This window comes from Squalius cephalus (assembly GCF_949319135.1).
Source record: "Squalius cephalus genome assembly, chromosome: 20".
NCBI classification, from domain to species: domain Eukaryota; kingdom Metazoa; phylum Chordata; class Actinopteri; order Cypriniformes; family Leuciscidae; genus Squalius; species Squalius cephalus.
Window position 1 is genome coordinate 12,824,452 of NC_137141.1, and position 17,889 is coordinate 12,842,340.

The 17,889-nt window shown below is 38.5% G+C and overlaps 1 protein-coding gene across 2 annotated transcripts in view; it reads left to right on the forward strand.

Annotated features, from left to right (window-relative positions):
* The window catches only part of kif26ba (kinesin family member 26Ba), a 97,512-nt gene that overhangs the window by 38,333 nt on the left and 41,290 nt on the right, over positions 1–17,889 (forward strand). For both annotated transcript variants that reach the window (XM_079854009.1, XM_079854010.1), the window contains exon 4: positions 5,254–5,423. In XM_079854009.1, coding sequence (XP_079710135.1) covers positions 5,254–5,423 — 170 coding nt within the window. The remainder of the gene's footprint in view (positions 1–5,253; positions 5,424–17,889) is intronic.

Sequence of the window (17,889 nt, forward strand, 5' to 3'; positions counted from 1 at the left end):
ATTTTCCGTATCTCTCCTCCTCTCGCTCTCTTTCATTGCCCAAGGGACTGGTTTTTGTGCACAGGAAGCCGTTAAGCTTGCGCTGGAGAGTCACTCCGATAGTGACAATTACCCTGGATGCAGGACCTTGTTATAAAAACAGTTTGGATGCCACACACAGAGCTCTGACATTCCATGTGGACTTTGTCTTATCCCTTATAAAATCTCCTCAAGGAGGGCTCTTTTCTGAAACCCACATCCCTTTCTTTGGAGGAGGAATGTGGCTCCCACCCAACGGACACGACTTGTGTCCAGGCCCATTTAAAGGCATGATGAGGCAACTTCAGTCTTGAATATGTTTTTATATAAACTGTTGAATCTATGTTTATTATTTCCTGAAAGAAGTCTCTCGTTAAACTGGTTTCTTCATTTATGAAGTTTATGCTATGGGCAGATAGCATCTGTACGGCGTAGGGGGTCTCCTTTGCTCTGTCAAGTGTTATTACATTGATTCATTCAAAGAGTCTCTCTACTTTATAGATTGTACACAAACTGAATACAAACCCTATTTTACATTCATCAGGTCAAGTATGGCTGCATGCTCGCCTACTCCTTCATGTCACAATCAATGTAAACCGTGCCAGAATAAGAACAGGAGGATCGCATGAGTCACCATGGACTACAATATGTGTCTTGCTTTAATATTTGCCATATGTTTGCAACAGTCGAAAACATGATGCAGAATTGCAATTTGAATATATGAATGCAGAATGAAAATGTATCAAATTTCAAATAAATTCATATGACTATTTTTTTAAATAGAAAACTTTACATGTTGACTTGACCAAGCCTTGTTTTTTTTTTACTTTAGGTTTATAGGCCAGACAGACAGACAGACAGACAGACAGATAGACAGATAGACAGATAGATAGATAGATAGATAGATAGATAGATAGATAGATAGATAGATAGATAGATAGATAGATAGATAGATAGATTTGTCATCTTTTTTTTGTATATCCCATGTTTTCCTTTCTTTCTGCAGGGCATCCCTGGTTTGCTATCCCTATCCAAGTTTCGTTTTCCATTCCATTGAGAAGTGAATCTGAACTGTCACAGATAGATATAGAGAGAGCTCATGGGATGGTGATGAAGAATAGTGCTTAATATATCCAGGGAAGGAGTATCCAGGCTGTGCAGTGTGTTCCGGCTTTAATTATGATGAATGAGGAAGTCTCTCCTTGTGGGACTGCAGGGATCCGCTGGGGAACGGGGTGGAAGGAATCCTCCACTCAAGGGCTTCTTTTGGTTCTTTCCATTCCTCTCTTGGGTATTTCTGCTGCATCAGGAAATTTCCATTTTTAGAAATGTTCTTTACCTTCCTCATCCATCACACCTGCACTTGGCCCCGGTGTCATGTAAACCCGGAGCCATTACAGTCATATGGGGGGGGGGGGGGGACTGTTGAAACACATGAAATGAGACTTCCAAAAAAATACAAGCGCTGGGTATTTATTTCACACACGCACAGGGATGTACTTGGCAATCCGTCATCTGCGGTGAAGTTGCTATAATTGTGTTCACGGCATTCTAATATGCTTGAATAAATCACTAGAATTATATTTTTCTGCAATATTAAAGTTCCTCTCTTTAGTATTTGCGATTTTATAACATACTAAGACATTATACATCACATATATCTTCTCAAGACTTAAAATTCATGAAATATGATAATCTCTTGATAATCTGCCTCTTTGTTTCTAAATAAGACTTGATCAGCGTTATCTGACATTTCGTTGTCTGCGCTTGTAGAATCTGCTCTGTTTCTGCAATATTATGGTTGTGTTAACAATTAGATGGCATCATGAAATGGAAAATTTCAAGACTGGCATGTGGCAGGACTTGGCTTTTGTACAAAATGCGAGGCATCCATTTAAGGCATCCAAAAAAAACATTTTATTTTATTTTATTTTATTTTATTTTATTTTATTTTATTTTATTTTATTTTATTTTATTTTATTTTATATGTTTATTTATTTATTCATTTATTTATTTGATTTGATTTAATTTTAATTTATTTTTTATTTAGTTTATGAATTAATACCCAGTTATATATATATATATATATATATATATATATATATATATATATATATATATATATATATATATGTATACATTTTAGTTTTGAAGTCTAACACCTCACATATCATGTAACCCAAGGTAATGGGATTTCAAATTTATCAAGCATATTAATACTTTAAAAAAGACGGTATAGAGTAATTGTATACCCTTTGTTCATATAAAAAGTACTTAAGAAAATTCTCTTACAGTGCATTATTTGTAACTGGAGAACTTGGACAGAAGACTTGCAATGTGCCCGGCTATCTGCTGATCTTTGATTAACCTTTATCTGGCTGATATCAGTAATGCTAAGACTTTTAATTTAGCTTCACAAAGCCATATGGACCAGCAAAGGGAGTATGAAGGTCAAAGTCAATGTCAGACAGTTGAACATGGATGGATGGATGGATGTGGGCATTACATTTGGACAAATGTAACAAAGGGCTACTATCAGACAGTGGAGAGAGAGGAGAAGTACGGGAAATGAGGGAGAGAATGGAAGGAGGGATGATGGGAGGATGGGCAGAGAGGTGCAATCTGTGCTTTTGGCACTGCTGGTATTTAATGCTCCTTCTCATTCCTGCACAACAGATGGCAAATCAGCCGTGGGTTCCCAAGTGGTCTGACTAACTGTGAGCAGGGCTGGGTCTTTTCACTGCTGCATGAGGATAAGATTGCCATTTAGCTCATGGAAAGCAAACATTCATTAAAGATTCAATGAAGTATTTTCTAAAGACCATATTGTACATTCACTGCAACACACCCCCCCCCCCCCCACCACCACCAAAACCAGTCATCATTTATTTTTATTGACATTTTTTAACATTCTCTTTGACCTGTTGAATTAAACCGGCTGTTTTTTTTTCTACTGTACCTTTAAGACTTTCAAATGACCTGTTATGATTGGCTAACCTCTGTGTACCTGTCTAGTTCACACTGTTTCTGAATTCTTATTAAGTATACAGTATGTTAATTTGCTCATGATTCTGATTTCAAAACACCCATTTTTGCAGCTTAATTTCAATAATCGTTCTGGCTTGAGGAAGGAGATTTGCATGATTAGAATTAGATTATGACCATTATGTCATCAGATCATCGCTTGTACGGAATGAGCTGGATTTAGCTTTGTAATAAAAAAAAGAAAAAAGCCTAATTCAATTAATAATGGATAAAAGCTTTTTAATATTTTTTCATATTGCCCTCTGTAAGCTTCCTATGTAGATTGACCCGTTCTTCTGTTTGATGTACTAGGATGAAATTGTTATATAAATCAGTATTACTGATCTTTTGTTGGCAGATGATCAATATTGTGTCCATTATTAGCTGCTCATTATCAGGTTTATTAATGGTTTATGGTTATTCCATGACGTTTCATTCCATACGTTTACTCCAGCAGCTCCTGCAGTTGTCAAATACAAACACACCTACTGTAAATCCATTGCCTGGTCACATGGATGTCTGCCCAGACCAATGCAGAGTTAAGGAAGTGTATCGAGTCCAGACGCTACTAAATATACCTGTCAGTCATGTGCTATCATGGAGTATTTTAAGACTGCTGTGCGTTTTGCCACCATACCTGCAGCCAGACCGAAATAACACATGTGAGGCTGTGAAGACAGCATGAGCCTTTGGCTTTTGAACGGCTCAGTTTAGACTCTCTCTTTCTTCGAGGTGTGAAAGTCACTATTGGTACTGGTAAGGCCTGTTTGCAGATGCAAAGTGGCAAAGCGTCTTTAATTTGGTGAGAAAAGCCGTGCAGAAAAACTGTGGGTTAATTGGGTGTTTCTTCAACTTTTATGTCCCAGGGGATCATATTTTGTCACTTTTTTTTTTAGTGTAAAATTACACATTTTTCTGAAGATCTGTCTCGAAAATTCATTCCTTTATTACATGTCTCATTGCATTATATTGTAAAATAAATTGCAATGTATTATATAATGTATAATATTATATATAATACATAATGTATAAAATTAAAATCTAAAAATAATAATAATGTAATTTATAATAAATAGCCTATGGCTATTATATGTATATAATATGTATTATACATAATAGATTTTATTATTGTTATTAATCATAATAATAAAATGTATACATTTTAATAACACTGTCTTAAAGAGCATGCTTGATTGAGATGAAATGTGAGACATGATATGTAAAGAAAAAATTTAGAAAAATAATTAATTAGATTTTTGTATTTTGTGTCATTTCCAATCAAAGCTGTAATTTTGTCAAATCAATCAAAACGTGTGAAAATATCAGACTATGTAATTTTCTGTGTTTAGGATACACAAATTGGTAGCTGTGAAATTAGCCTTTGCAAAACCAAGGTAATTTTATTTCAAAATGCTAAAAAATTTATTTCTATCACAGAATGTTATTAAACACAATATATTTGGTGGAAATTACACTTTGTTGGAAATGTTTATCAAAAAGTCAGAATTGTCTTGTGATGCATATATAATGTCCACTGCTGGGAATTTGAAACAACAAATGCACAGATCTGTGTTTTCTCACTGTCCTTCCAAGCTTATCTGAGTGATACTTTCCTACATTTGTGAAGCATTCTGGGTAAACACAGAGGGCTGCTGGTTCTCTGTACAGCAGAGCTCATCCTCCTCAGGGACTCGTGTGTCCTTATTAGGGGTGAAACGACAGACCCCGTCCCACATCAACAGCAGCAGTGCCCTCGCCATCTATTTACAGCTGGGGCAGGGACGGGGGTCCGGATTATTTCCAAATCTTCCTGAGAGGGTCTGGCTGAATGCTTGTTTAAGAAAGCCAGCCGTGCTGTAGGCCGTTCACAGCACACTTATCAGGGCTGTTTCTCATGACTCACGTCTAAGCTGAGTTGTTTATCTGAATGCCTGGCAGAATCTGTGCTAAACTTACTCACTGCCACTGCGTGACCTGGGACACTTTCCAGAGACGTCTGCGCGGAGCTACCGCTGCTGTAGTTCAAACAAAAATAGAGTGTGTTTTCAGCCCTTATCCCATGCACATCGGGGAAAATAAGAGCCATGGGGGGGGGGGGGGGGGACATAAAATACCAAATTGAGAACATTACCAAAACTACACTGCATTTGGCTCTTATTTATTTAGTTGTTTTGCACATTGATTTTAATTCCCATGTTTACTTGCATACAGATTTCTCAAATGGTGTCGGAGGGCAACCGGGAGGGTCTAAACGAAGCCGCGCTCAACCGCTACAATGCCGACCGCCCGACTGCATACAGCAACCCTGCTGCTCCACCTCCTGCTCCAGTAACCACAGCGCCCTCCAGTGGCACCTCCGCTGCTGCGTCCTTCTTTGCCAGGTAAGACTGTGTGCCCTATCACACATCCGGTGCAATGCGGCGCCAGGCGCGACGCAAGTGTGTTTTGCTAGTTTCAGCCTGACGCAGTTATCATTTTCACGTCCTGCGCCACGTTGTGTAAATAGCAAATGCATTTACGCCCATTTGTGCGCTGGTCTGAAAACGAGGTTTGTTCAGGCGCATTGTTGGCGCGTTGCTATTTTGAGGCAACTGAAATAGACTGGAAAATGAAACCTGGTCTAAAGTCAATGGCAAAATATATTTTTTTGTTATTTAAAGAGCGCATTAGTAATGTGCGCCTATAGGCGGGTCCACAACGCGCATACACTTTGTCCCGTAGATGGTCTTCTCGGTGCTTTAACCTCGCGTAGAGCAGATCCGTTTCCTCGCTAGAGAAGTGTTCAGTTTTTCCGCTTGCAAATTCTGCCATTGTAAATAGCGAATCCGCCATGGTGCAAGCGCAACTGGCTTTTAACAGGAACGGGAGATGAGACTCTGATTGGTTTATTGCATGTTACGCCCAAAACACACCCATTGCTCATTAAGAGAATAGGGACAACCATTTTAGACCATGCGCCAACCATTTTTCCCGTCGTTAAACTAGCAAAAGTGGATTCGGACACGCCCTAAGTGCATTTAGGCTGTGCGCTTTAGACCATGCGCTTAGATCATTAAAATAGGGCCCTCTCTGGGTGTGTGTCACATGACCTCACTATGTTGTGTGCTTAGATTAGCGGGTTGCATTTGGCTACAGTTCTGCGATACATCCAATTTCTAAATACTGTCAGAGTATTTACTGCATTTGATGAAAAATGTATTTGACTGCCAATCATGTATGTTCTATAATTATGCAGGTGTGCTGTATACAAACTGGACATTTCCATTTTACCTTTGGTGTCATGTTGCTGTTATGGCTTCATGGGATTGTGAACTGCATACTTGAGAATATCAGGTTATCTCACATATTTTAGTCACCATATCCAACAAAGCAATCAGATCATCTGTTTCCAAAACACATCATCCAAATGCACAAGAGATAGTTTTATAGAATTTTATCTTCTTTAATGAAGTTTTCCTCCTATAAGACAACAATCTTAATTACATGACGGCTTCCCTTGAGCAAGCTCTCTCAAGTCTGAATATGTGATGAGCTTGACGGCCATCTGCAGTCAGCATAAACACTCTGTCTGTCATTTCTCAGTCATAGAAGGGGTGTAGTGGGATTCGAGGTCTGACACTGAGAGTGGTTGCATGTCCTCTCGTGCTTGATCCTTCACTCGCACTCATCATCACAGCTGTCTGTTGTCAACAGGACATTTCTCACACTTGCAAACATACTTGCACAAATGCACAGGCACTGGCAGGTGTTGTCACGTTAATGGTGTCATATGAGATGCTCTGATCACCGGTTGACTTTTTCCCATATCTGTCTCTCTGTGAAGAATCATTGGATTTAGTGTGGAAGTCCATTTGCCGCTGTTATGATTGTGTGTATTGTCTTTTGAAACAGGCATTATGTCATACTATGGGAAAGACGTCCTCTTTCCTGATTCGTGCTCTGGTCTCTGTCGCCCGGTGGGGCCGTGGGAGGGGGCGAGGACATAGATCATGGGGTTTTATCGGAGCTGGAGTCGAGGAGGAGAGCGCCGCAAGATAGTGGGAGACGAATGGCCCATGTGAAACCTCAAAACCTCTCGTTTTCGTGAGAGCCTCTAATAAATCAGGCCTTCTACAGCAGCTGGAGTTCATGTATTTTTTGTATCAGAGGGCTACAGTGGTGGTGGCACCATGATTTTATCTTCTTCTCCCCCATCTTCCTCTTTGTGCCCACTGTTTAGATGCCAGAAGACAGGCCACTTGTTAATAAAATCAAAAGAAGAAATCCTGCCTTTCAATTACAGTAATAGCTCACTCCAAAATGAAAGTCATTAAATAATGAGTAATGAATGAAACTCCATAATGAATTTATTTAAAAAAATTGTCCATACAATATGTGTCCCAAAAACAAATTATTTGTAAATGATGTCAGAAAATTCATTATGGAGTTGCATTCGTTATTAAATATTGACAGTTCTTAAAAATATTTTTGTCATAACAACTGGTTGGCATGGCATGTTTGGCATGGTAATGGATATGACAATTTTGATATGTTTGGTCTTGGCGGAATAGATCTGCTACACTGCTGCTGCTGTTGGTTATTACTGCTGTGCGGGACTTGCTACTGCCAATACAAATGCTGCTGTGAGCAAGACATGCTGCTTCTGTACAATATAGCGTACATGAATTACCCGTAGCAGATCTATACAGGTGGAGCTGGGGAAGGTGGTGGGTTTCTGAAAGCTCCTGCAACTGCTACAGCAAATGCTGACCAAGTTTGTAGGTTGAGCAGCGAGTTCATTGGCTAGTGATACAGCAGGAACCAATCAGCTGTGGCCTATAGAGAATGATGCGATTGCAAGCAGATTGAGTTAAGGAGTTAAGTTTCATGACAGAACTTTGTATTTTCCTTCTGGTCCAAAGAAGTTGGGTGGATGAGGGTGAGTAAATGATGACAGAATATTAGAATATTATAGAATTTTAGAATTGATGATGACAGAATTATAGAATATTATTCTGAAAAAGTGTCATTTTCACTCATTTTTGATATTGAGATGTTCAACAAACAGTTTTTGATATATGATCTTTAACCATTCCAGTTTGATTAGTCTTCGAAATTATGTTTTATTAACAAAGTTCAGGAGGAGCAACATCATTCCAACCAGCTGTCAACAATCAGTAATCAACAAGTCTATCTAATCAGCATGAGTGGAGACCTATATATACTCATTTGACTCACCAATGTTCCTCGACAGTTTTTCAGCATCCCTCCACCACCCCGTCTCCTCACACTTGCCTGGTTACTTCCCAATACGGGGGAGTACTCTGGGTTCGGGCCCAATATCCGAGCTCGGAGCCCTCTCCCTGGACAGCACGCCAAATATGCATACCATTTATTCTATCTAACTTATTTGTAAGTGTGAACTCGTGAAACACAAATGAAGTGATTATTAATGAAACCTGAGTGGTCTCTGTCCCTCCATTGAAAGTCCAGGAAACCAAAATTGAGAAGATGTCAAATTTCAAATGTCACTACATTTATAGTTAATATTCATGAGAGTACTTTCAGTTGGAAAAGGTTTCAGTCTTTCCTCGTTTGCTCATCGCTTTGTTTTTCTTATCTCAAAGCTGTCTATCAAACTGTGGCAATGGGCAGAAAACATTTACAGTAGAAACCATTTGGCAGCGCCTCTGTTTCTGAAATGTGGTACTTTGTTTTACATGAGGGATAAACAGTTCTGATTGATGGCGTTTAGCCTCATCTGTAGAATGAATTGTTAAACTGCTTGTGTGCTGTTAATCCCTATGAGAGATCTTACTGTAGATGTATTGCTCAAACTCTCTAAATATTTCTTTAATGTTCAGATCACAGAGAGGTTAAGAGGCTTCCATTGTGATTTACTGGCCTCATATCAACCACGCTGGCGGATACCAGACCGAGAGAATGTACTAGACCAGTGGTTCTCGACTGGTGTGTTGCAGACAGCTGGACAAAACAATATTGAATGCAAATAATGATTTGCAACTTAACTTCTAATCATGCATAGATAGGAAAATAGCAAAAATATATAGGCTTACAACTTTTAAAAGAGAAGAGAAAACTATTTGCATATAATCTGTTTTTGACGTCAAAGCTTACTGTATTTTGACGATTTTAATTATTTTTGCAGCATATTGCATGCCAAGAAAAAAGGCAAGCAAGTAAATAAATAAATTTAATTATTATTAATTGAGTAATATTGAATCATTTAATTAAATGTAATAAAGTAGTTTAATTAATAATTCATTAATTTAATTTAATTACTAATAAGAAATGAACTATTATATCAGGAAAATAATGTTTAATTTATGATAAATAATATAGTTTTCAATATAATATTAATAATAATTTTAGGAATATTTCTGTTTTAAACTATTTTGAAATTGTGCAAAGTCGGGCCTTCATGTCCAGACTAAAATCCTGAAGCAAATCCAGTTAAAAACCACTGCGCTAGATCCCAGATTTGATCATTTATAACATATTAAATGCAAACTCCCACGCTTTATGTTGCTATTGATTCTGCATTTTTCAACATGTGTCTGCTGTTCGTTTTCCTCTTTCACAGCAGTGAAAAGAGCAGGAGAGAGTGTGCCATGTGATTTATGACCACCGTGCCCTCATGTAGCAGACAATGTCAGCCATCCTTCGGCAGTAAAAAAAGAAGGCTGTAAATTTCAGAAGAAGGTGCGGGTTTACATGAAGGACAGCCCTCTTTTGTGTATTTATGTGTCTCGGCCTGTTGTTTGACAGGTAAAGACTATCCTGCCAAAGTGTGTGTATGTGTACACCTGGCACACATTTTTCTCTTTGTTTGAAACAGAACCGTGTCACACCCCTTGCTCTTTTTCCCTGTCCTTACTCTGTGCTCGCACCTGAAAATTTACAGTCGTTGTAACATGCCTTCTTGAGAGAGTGCTGTGCTTTATGGGACAGGTGTCATGACCTGACCATCCGGATGCGTTCAGTTAAAGATGTGGCAGGGCTGTCAAACTCAACCGCACATCTGTAATTTACACGCCTTCCTTCCAGAAACCAAGAAAGACATTCCGTTCTTCTTTTGATAAATGCGCCACATTTAAATGTTCTAAAAGCCATTTGAAAGTTTTACTGTCTATTTAAAAATGCCAGAAAATGAGCATTCCTATTATATATATATATACACCATTGCGCATCTCTGAGCAACACATGGCAGTGGGGTTTCGTTCCTGAATGAATCTGTGCTATTAAAGGAGAACTTGGTAACTTTTTTAACTTAATAAAACTGTCTAGAAATCATTTGGATGGTTAAACAACCTGTTCTGGTGATATTGGTGACTTTCTCCGCTCCCCCCAGCGTTCCCAGGTGGAAAACCAACCTTGCAACTTGGGGACTACCGTCCCGGCAAAATAGAAATTGGAAGTCTCGTGAGAAGCGAGAACGAGAACGAGAACGAGCGCGAAACACGAATCGCTTTACGGCAATTCAACATAAACACACACGCATGTATGATGTATTACCAGATTACCAACCTCGGTAGACATAGCTCCACACGATACAGTTGGCTTGCTCCGATCAAAACAAACGCACATGAGCAGCGGTAGAGAGGGGGAGGAGGCTGCCGCAAGTGAGTTTTTTACGACCGTGTTGTGACATATACGCCCCCCCACAGCTGTAGGGGGAGCTCGTGGAGAAAACATGCGACAACAAAAGGGAAAATCAGCGAAGAAGTGACTAGAGTTCGCTAGAGTTGCCGAGTTCTCCTTTAAACGAATATGTTGAGTGAATGATTTCAAAGACTCACTCTTTTTATTAGTGAATAAATCAGTGCTTTGTAACAAATCGGTTGAGAGAATGATTCCATCAGTGTGTCCGAAACCGCATACTGTCTGAGGCCCCGTCCACAGTACTGCATTTTCGTTTAAAAACGGAGACTTTTTGCTACGTTTGCACCTCCCGTCCACACTAAAACGGCAAAAACGGAGACCCAAAACGGAGAAGTTTAGAAACGCTGCCGACCCGTTTTTCGTTTTGAATCTCCGGAGGGCGTTTTAGTCTGGACGGGTCAAAACGGAGGACTTTAGAAATGATGACGTAGTAGAGGCTCACGCTCGGCTCGGATTGGGTGTCATCAGTCATGGCGTAGCCTATATCTTTGCTAGCAGCTGTTGTGCAAGTAAATACAATGCTATAACTGCCTACATGCGGCGGAGGCAAACTATTATTCGAGCTATTTGTGACAATTCCCGTGTGCAGCGGCGGTATCGACCGTACATGGAGCGTCGGTTTTGGGTTAACCCGGGAAGAACCAGCGCATGGTGGGATAATTTTATCAATGAAGTTGTGTTTACACCGGCACGCGCATGCCCAGTGTTGGTGAATGGTCACGTGATCCGTGTTTTCAGTTGTTTTAATGTGGACGGAGATCAATTCTAATACGCAGCTAAAACGCTGGTGTGGACGGAGATCGTATTCGTTTTAATTCTCCGTTTCTAAACTAAAACGCAGTAGTGTGGACGGGGCCTGAGTAGGTACTACATTTGAATTTGAATTTACTTCTCAACCGTTGAAAAGCGTGTTGTATATAGTACAAAAATGGGTAGTATAAATAAAATTCAGACGTACTACTGTTTATCTGCCATGTTGTTACTATCACGTGAACTACTAGCGTCAGTTGCGTCGCCTCAGGTGATAGTAAAGTGTCCATTGAATTCGCACTTCAGAATCTCGGGCGGAAGGTCACCCGTGTACATTTCGCCTACTGTTTTTCGAATACTATGCTCTGTTGGGTTACTGTTTTTCGCATACTATATAGTAAGGAAGTAATTGATTTCTGACGCAGCGGGTCTAATCTCATATATCATCGCTTGTTTAGTTTAGAAAGAATTAGGTTTTTTGAACAAATCGGATGAGCAAATTATTCAGTGATTCCCTCACAGTTTTAGTTCCTGAATGAATCAGTGTTTTGAACGAATCAGTTGAGTGAATGATTCAGTGACTCCCTCATATAGACCATCACTTGTTTTGTTTCGAGCAAATTTGTGTTTTTGAACAAATCGGTTGAGCAAATGACTCAATGATTCACTCACAAAGTACGTTCATTGATGAGTTGGTTGAGTGTCATAAAGTAAAGTGTAACAATGTAACCTGCAGGAAGAGTCCTTAATTAATCTCCATGATAATACCCCAAACGTAAATCCATAATCAATTGATATGATTTCCTTGAAACTATTAAAAAAACGATTATTTTATTTTAAATTATTTTCTTTTAAATAATCATGCTGTTATTTTATTAAAAATGGTATTTTGGTAGAAACTATGGTGAAATCTCCCAGCTGGCTCTGATCAGGTCATTTTTCATAAGTGGATTTACTAACCCTGTGTTGGCTCCGTCAGCTCCAGTCTGCGAGTTGCTGTCTGCTGTTGGCACACGATGAATAGCTGATCTGACTGCATGAGAGACTCTATCATCAGCCTTGCTCACCGGAGTCAGGGGGCCAACCGTCACCCCTGTGCAACCATGCCTGACTTTTCAACAGTCCCTCCTCTCTTTTCCTCTGCTTCACTCACCCATGTCACGTTCCTGTGGCTCTCGTTTGTTCTGGTGGGACCCCTGATCCCAGGTCTTGGCCCGCTGCACTTTAAGTAAGGACACAGTGACCTAAAATGGTACAGCGGGTTGCCCATAAGGAAGTGTTCTTTTAATGACTTTGTAGTGGAAAAAGCCTTTCAGTGCTGTGGTTTCTTATCTACAGTAGAGCTCTGGCTGTGTCTGTTCTGTGTAACAGTCTCCATGCTTTCCCATACGGATATTTATCTGTCACTGTATTAGTAATCATTCTTCTCATTGTTTAAAGTGGGATTCTGTGGGGATGTGAAGTCTATACTCCTAGAGTATCACAATTTTTCACTCTCCTAAAGGACGTTCCTGTGCTGTAAGGTGATCTTGGGAGCATTCTAAAGCCCTGTGCTCGTATCGTTTAGATCTATTTCTAGATCTGCCCTGGACCAGCCAGTTGTTGTCCCAGGTGTGTTGGCACAGGAATGGGTCTCTGCCGTGCAGAAGGCAAATTGACATCTCAGCAATGGCTTAATTCCAGTAAAGGTCGTTCTCCTCCTCTTTCTCTATCCATCTGCTTCCCCTCTACCCTCACGTCGCTGCTGTACCCCACATCTAAACACCCTCCCCCGAGCCCACCCCTGCTGTTTCTGCTGCTGCGATATGATTATTTGTAACCTGGTTGGTTAGTTAAAAACAATGACAATCCATCTTACTGTATATATTTGTGAATGATCTCATATTTTCAAGATTATTAAAGGAAGAAAACATAATAAGTGGATTATCAGAAATATCATATTGTATATAAAATATGTACAATTTCATGCCAATATTTGCATATATAAATTAATGTACAATTGTTTTTATAACAGTCTTTTAATTATTTAATAAAAAAATATTATTTTATGATATTGCTTACAAAGACAAACATTTAATTATCTATTTATTTACTAAATGAATAAATGAAATAAATGCCTACATTTTCCCTAAAATGCCTGAATTAGTTCATATTAATATTTGCATATATAAGTATTTTTTTTATAAATATATTTTAAATATATTTATGAAATAGATTACAAATACATTTATTTTTTATTTATTTATTTATTTATTTATTTATTTATTTAAATAAATAAATGCCTTTCCCTGCCTGCATAAAATGCCTGCTCAAATTTCCTTTTAGAACTGCATTTGATTTATATATTTTGTTTGGAAAACAGAACCCCTTCTTTACTGTTCATTTTTAATTCTCTCATTCTCATTCTTTTCTCCTGAAGAAGAGACTTAATCAGAAACAGATTTCTTGCACTGTATTCCGATCCTTTCACTGTGCTACAGATGGTTTGTGTGTGAATGAATGAAGGTGGGGTGCGGTACCCCAGAGATGATATAATGCGAGCAGGCGTGCATAACCGCGGCCACTGTCAGTATGTGCAGCATGTGTCGTTTTGTTCATTAACTCTCCCGTGCCTCCGTCTCTGGGGAGCTACAGTACCGCCCCCCTCTGCACCTCTCAGCGCACCACCTTCATACTTCACCGTGGCTTTTAAAACAAGCAGGGTCGCCTCACATCAGCACTGACCCCTCCATCACGGGACCAACCCCCTCCTCTGCAACCCTCTCTCCACCCACACGCTTGAATGATCGATTGAGCTGCCGAACATGCGGGGCAGCGGGGTGTGAGGAGAGTGAGAGGTTTCATTAGTGTCCCTCTAAAGAGCCCAGCCACATTTATTCCATAAATATTCGCCTTAGGGGATGCCTGTCTCTGAAGGCATTTCAGTACAGCAGTGCTTGGCGTGTGTGTATATATAGATATGTATATTAATGTCTGACTGACACTTTTGCTCTAAATTAGCCTATCCTCATTATTTCCACACAGAGCCGCATTTCAGATGTATTTTGTGGGGAAATTTGGTCTTTTTGAGGGGAGGTGATTAGACTTCCCTCATTGACTATAAAGCTTTCTTTGACTTATAAAAAGCGACCACCTTACCAACTACTTAGCAACACCTCAAGAATACCAAAGAAAAGCTAAATAATCATATAGCAACATTGTGATTTTTTTTTTGTGTGAACATTTTCTAATGAACCTGATTGTGAATGTTACAGGCAAGTGGATCCAAGCGTGTATAGAACAGCAGCCCTGAGTTTATGAGACAATAACAATGATTTTTTTTTTCAAAGCTAGAATTATGATTCATAAAGACGACGACCCAGAGCTGCAAGCAATGAACTTTACCCCTTTTTCTTTGAAATGTCTCTTTCTGTTCATGTGTGTCTCTCTCTCGTTCCCATTCATCATGTTTGACAGGAATGAGGGGCCACTTAAAATTCAGGGCAATTAACTCCTGATCCAATCCATTTAGCTGTGAGAGGATGTGAGCGATCACTTAAAGTGTGTCACAAAGCAGTGACAAGTGGACATCAGGCCTTATAATGACCCCTACATAAATTATAAATGCAGGCTGAAGCCAGAGATGATTATGAGCTCTTTCTGCGCCATAACATAGAAATTGAGTTGAACACGTCCAATGAAATATTCAGAATAATGGTCATTTAGGCTTTTCATTTGAGTGATTTTAAATCTTTTACAGTACATTTGGTCCCAAACTGGAATATTTGTTTCCATTCTACTAAATTTAACGATTAGGTCTTATATTTACAGATAAATTAGCATTGATTCTGCTATAGAGGACAATTAGAGCATGCTCCCATGATTAATTGATACAGTTTGACTCACCAGGCCAGCCGTACGCACATCAGGACCTTTAGGACCCTGTGATTAGTATCTAACTCTTGGAGTTAGTATCTAACAAGCTACGGCCAAATGACATGCTCAAGCTTAGAGGTTAATAATATAACAGGCCCGGAGTCAGCCATTGATGAGAGCTGCAATAATTCTGATGATAATCATGGTAATTACTATCAGCATCATCACTCAGAGGCATGAAATTGACCTCTAGAGATCAGTGAAGGCCTTTATTGAAGATAAGAGCCTGCAGCTCCATTTGCTGATCTCATTAAATGTAAATAGAGGGAGAGTATGCCTACAATTCCCACAATTCCATTACACTGCCAATGGCCACTGTAGCTCAGAATAAAGGGAACCACAGCCAAAACTCTCCACCCACACATTATGGCTTTGTTCCAAAGATTAGTGAGCTGTTCTACATAGACAACTGACTTCTAAGGCAGCATTCTAACTGATATCGAACTTTATAAGACATCATCTAAATCTACACGGGCAAAACGTCTGTGCAACTTACTGTGTATATATATGTATGTTGTATTATATTATTATATTTTAGAACAAAACCAATTATTATAATTAGAATAAATTATATTTTATTCTGAATATATATATTGATATCTATTACATCCTATTAACAGGATAATTCACCCAAAAATACAATTTTGTCATTACTTACTCACAAATTATACTTACAAATTTTCATAGTTGGGTGAACTATCCCTTATTTTATTTTATTTTTTCAAAATATGGTATCATAGGACAGTCTTTGTGATGGTAATGTGCCTATAATGCCTTAAAATGCTACCTATGTAGTCAGCTCTCTAGGTTTTGGCACACATTTTATGACTATTGAACGTTGAGATCTTTGTTGTCCAATTACAGCAACCCCTCGCCTCCCTGTCCCAAGTTTCCTGCCCTGGCTGACATTATTAATTTTGGAGGGCACCCTGGAGCCAGTGAAGCAGAGAATCTTTGGTACTATAAATGGATACACAGACCCTTTGGTCTCAATTGAGTCTGATGTTCTTCTACACTCCAGAACTAGAATATTACGTAGAATATTCTCAACACAAATATTCCGTGACCTGATAAAGCAGTTGTTTTATGTAATATTTAATGCATGTTGAGTCAAGTAAAGTTCAAATTGACCCTATACATGTGAAATGTATGAACACCAAATGGCTTTTTAAGCATAATTTTAGGCTACTTTTGTAGGTAATGCAGCCTTTCCAAAAAGGAAACAATACCAATATTAACAACATAATATTTATCATTCCAGAATGCTGACACATCTAATAATTTTCCGTATGGTCCTATTCAGAAATATGAGGATTGGGTATCAGAACCATGTTGTTTCATTCCTACATTTGTCCTTTAACGTCTGAGTCACTCAATATGACCATCAGTCAGTCCCTTTTTCAGCTGTTAACTAGCGTCACCATAGTAACAGCAGGTTCTACACTGGTGTGTTCTCCAGTCTGCAGTTAGCAGTAACAGATCTGGCCTTCAGGAGGCTTAGCTCACCTCAGCACCACTTGGTTATGCGTTTTATGTCTTGTTTTAAGGCCAAAAACCATTCAGATTTCCTTGTAGGCTTTTTAGCTCAACAGGAACAGCCTGCTTTACTTTCAATGACATATTTCACTGTGAAATGAGTGAAACAGAAATTTAATGACCTCTACAGAGGCAGCAAGTCTGTGCACCTCCTCTGATCGGACTTAGAATTTTATTTTATAATGAATTATAAATGATACGCTTTTTTATTATTTAAATATTTTATTATTATTTTTGATATTATATTAAATAATTAATTATAAATTGTTTATATTTTATTAAAGTTAATCATTTTATGTTTTATATTAGGCCTATATATTACACTATATTTTATAAGACTTTGAATAATTTTTATTTATATACAGCCGCGTTTTAGACAAATAATGAGTTCTCTTTCACGTCTTCTTGCGCTTGAACGGACAAATTCACACAAAACTGTCAACATTTTAAAAATTTAAAATAGCATTCTCCGTCATCACAATGAATGGAAAATGCGAACGACTCATTTTGAGACACTGGTTATAATATATGGGGAATAGGTTGTTTTTTTTTTTTTTTTTTTTTGCATTAAAGGGTGGTCGTGCACACACACTACTGACACACATTTATGTTCCAACAGGTCCCCTTTTAAAGTGACAGCAGCCTAATATTCCTGCTGCTGCCTGTGTTTTTAATCTTAATCAAACAACAAAAGACAAAGAAAAAATCACTCACTGCTCTTGACTGAATATCTTTTGCAACCTAATTAAGGATTAGGTTGTTTTTTTTGTTTGTTTTTTTTGTGTGTGTTTTTTTTTTTTTTTTTTTAGAATAGATGGCCATGCATAAGACCAGCATGTTCTAAAAAAGTAAATAGACTGGTACATCATTCTATTCTATTCTATTCTATTCTATTCTATTCTATTCTATTCTATTCTATTCTATTCTATTCTATTCTATTCTGTTCTGTTCTGTTCTGTTCTGTTCTGTTCTATTCTATTCTAT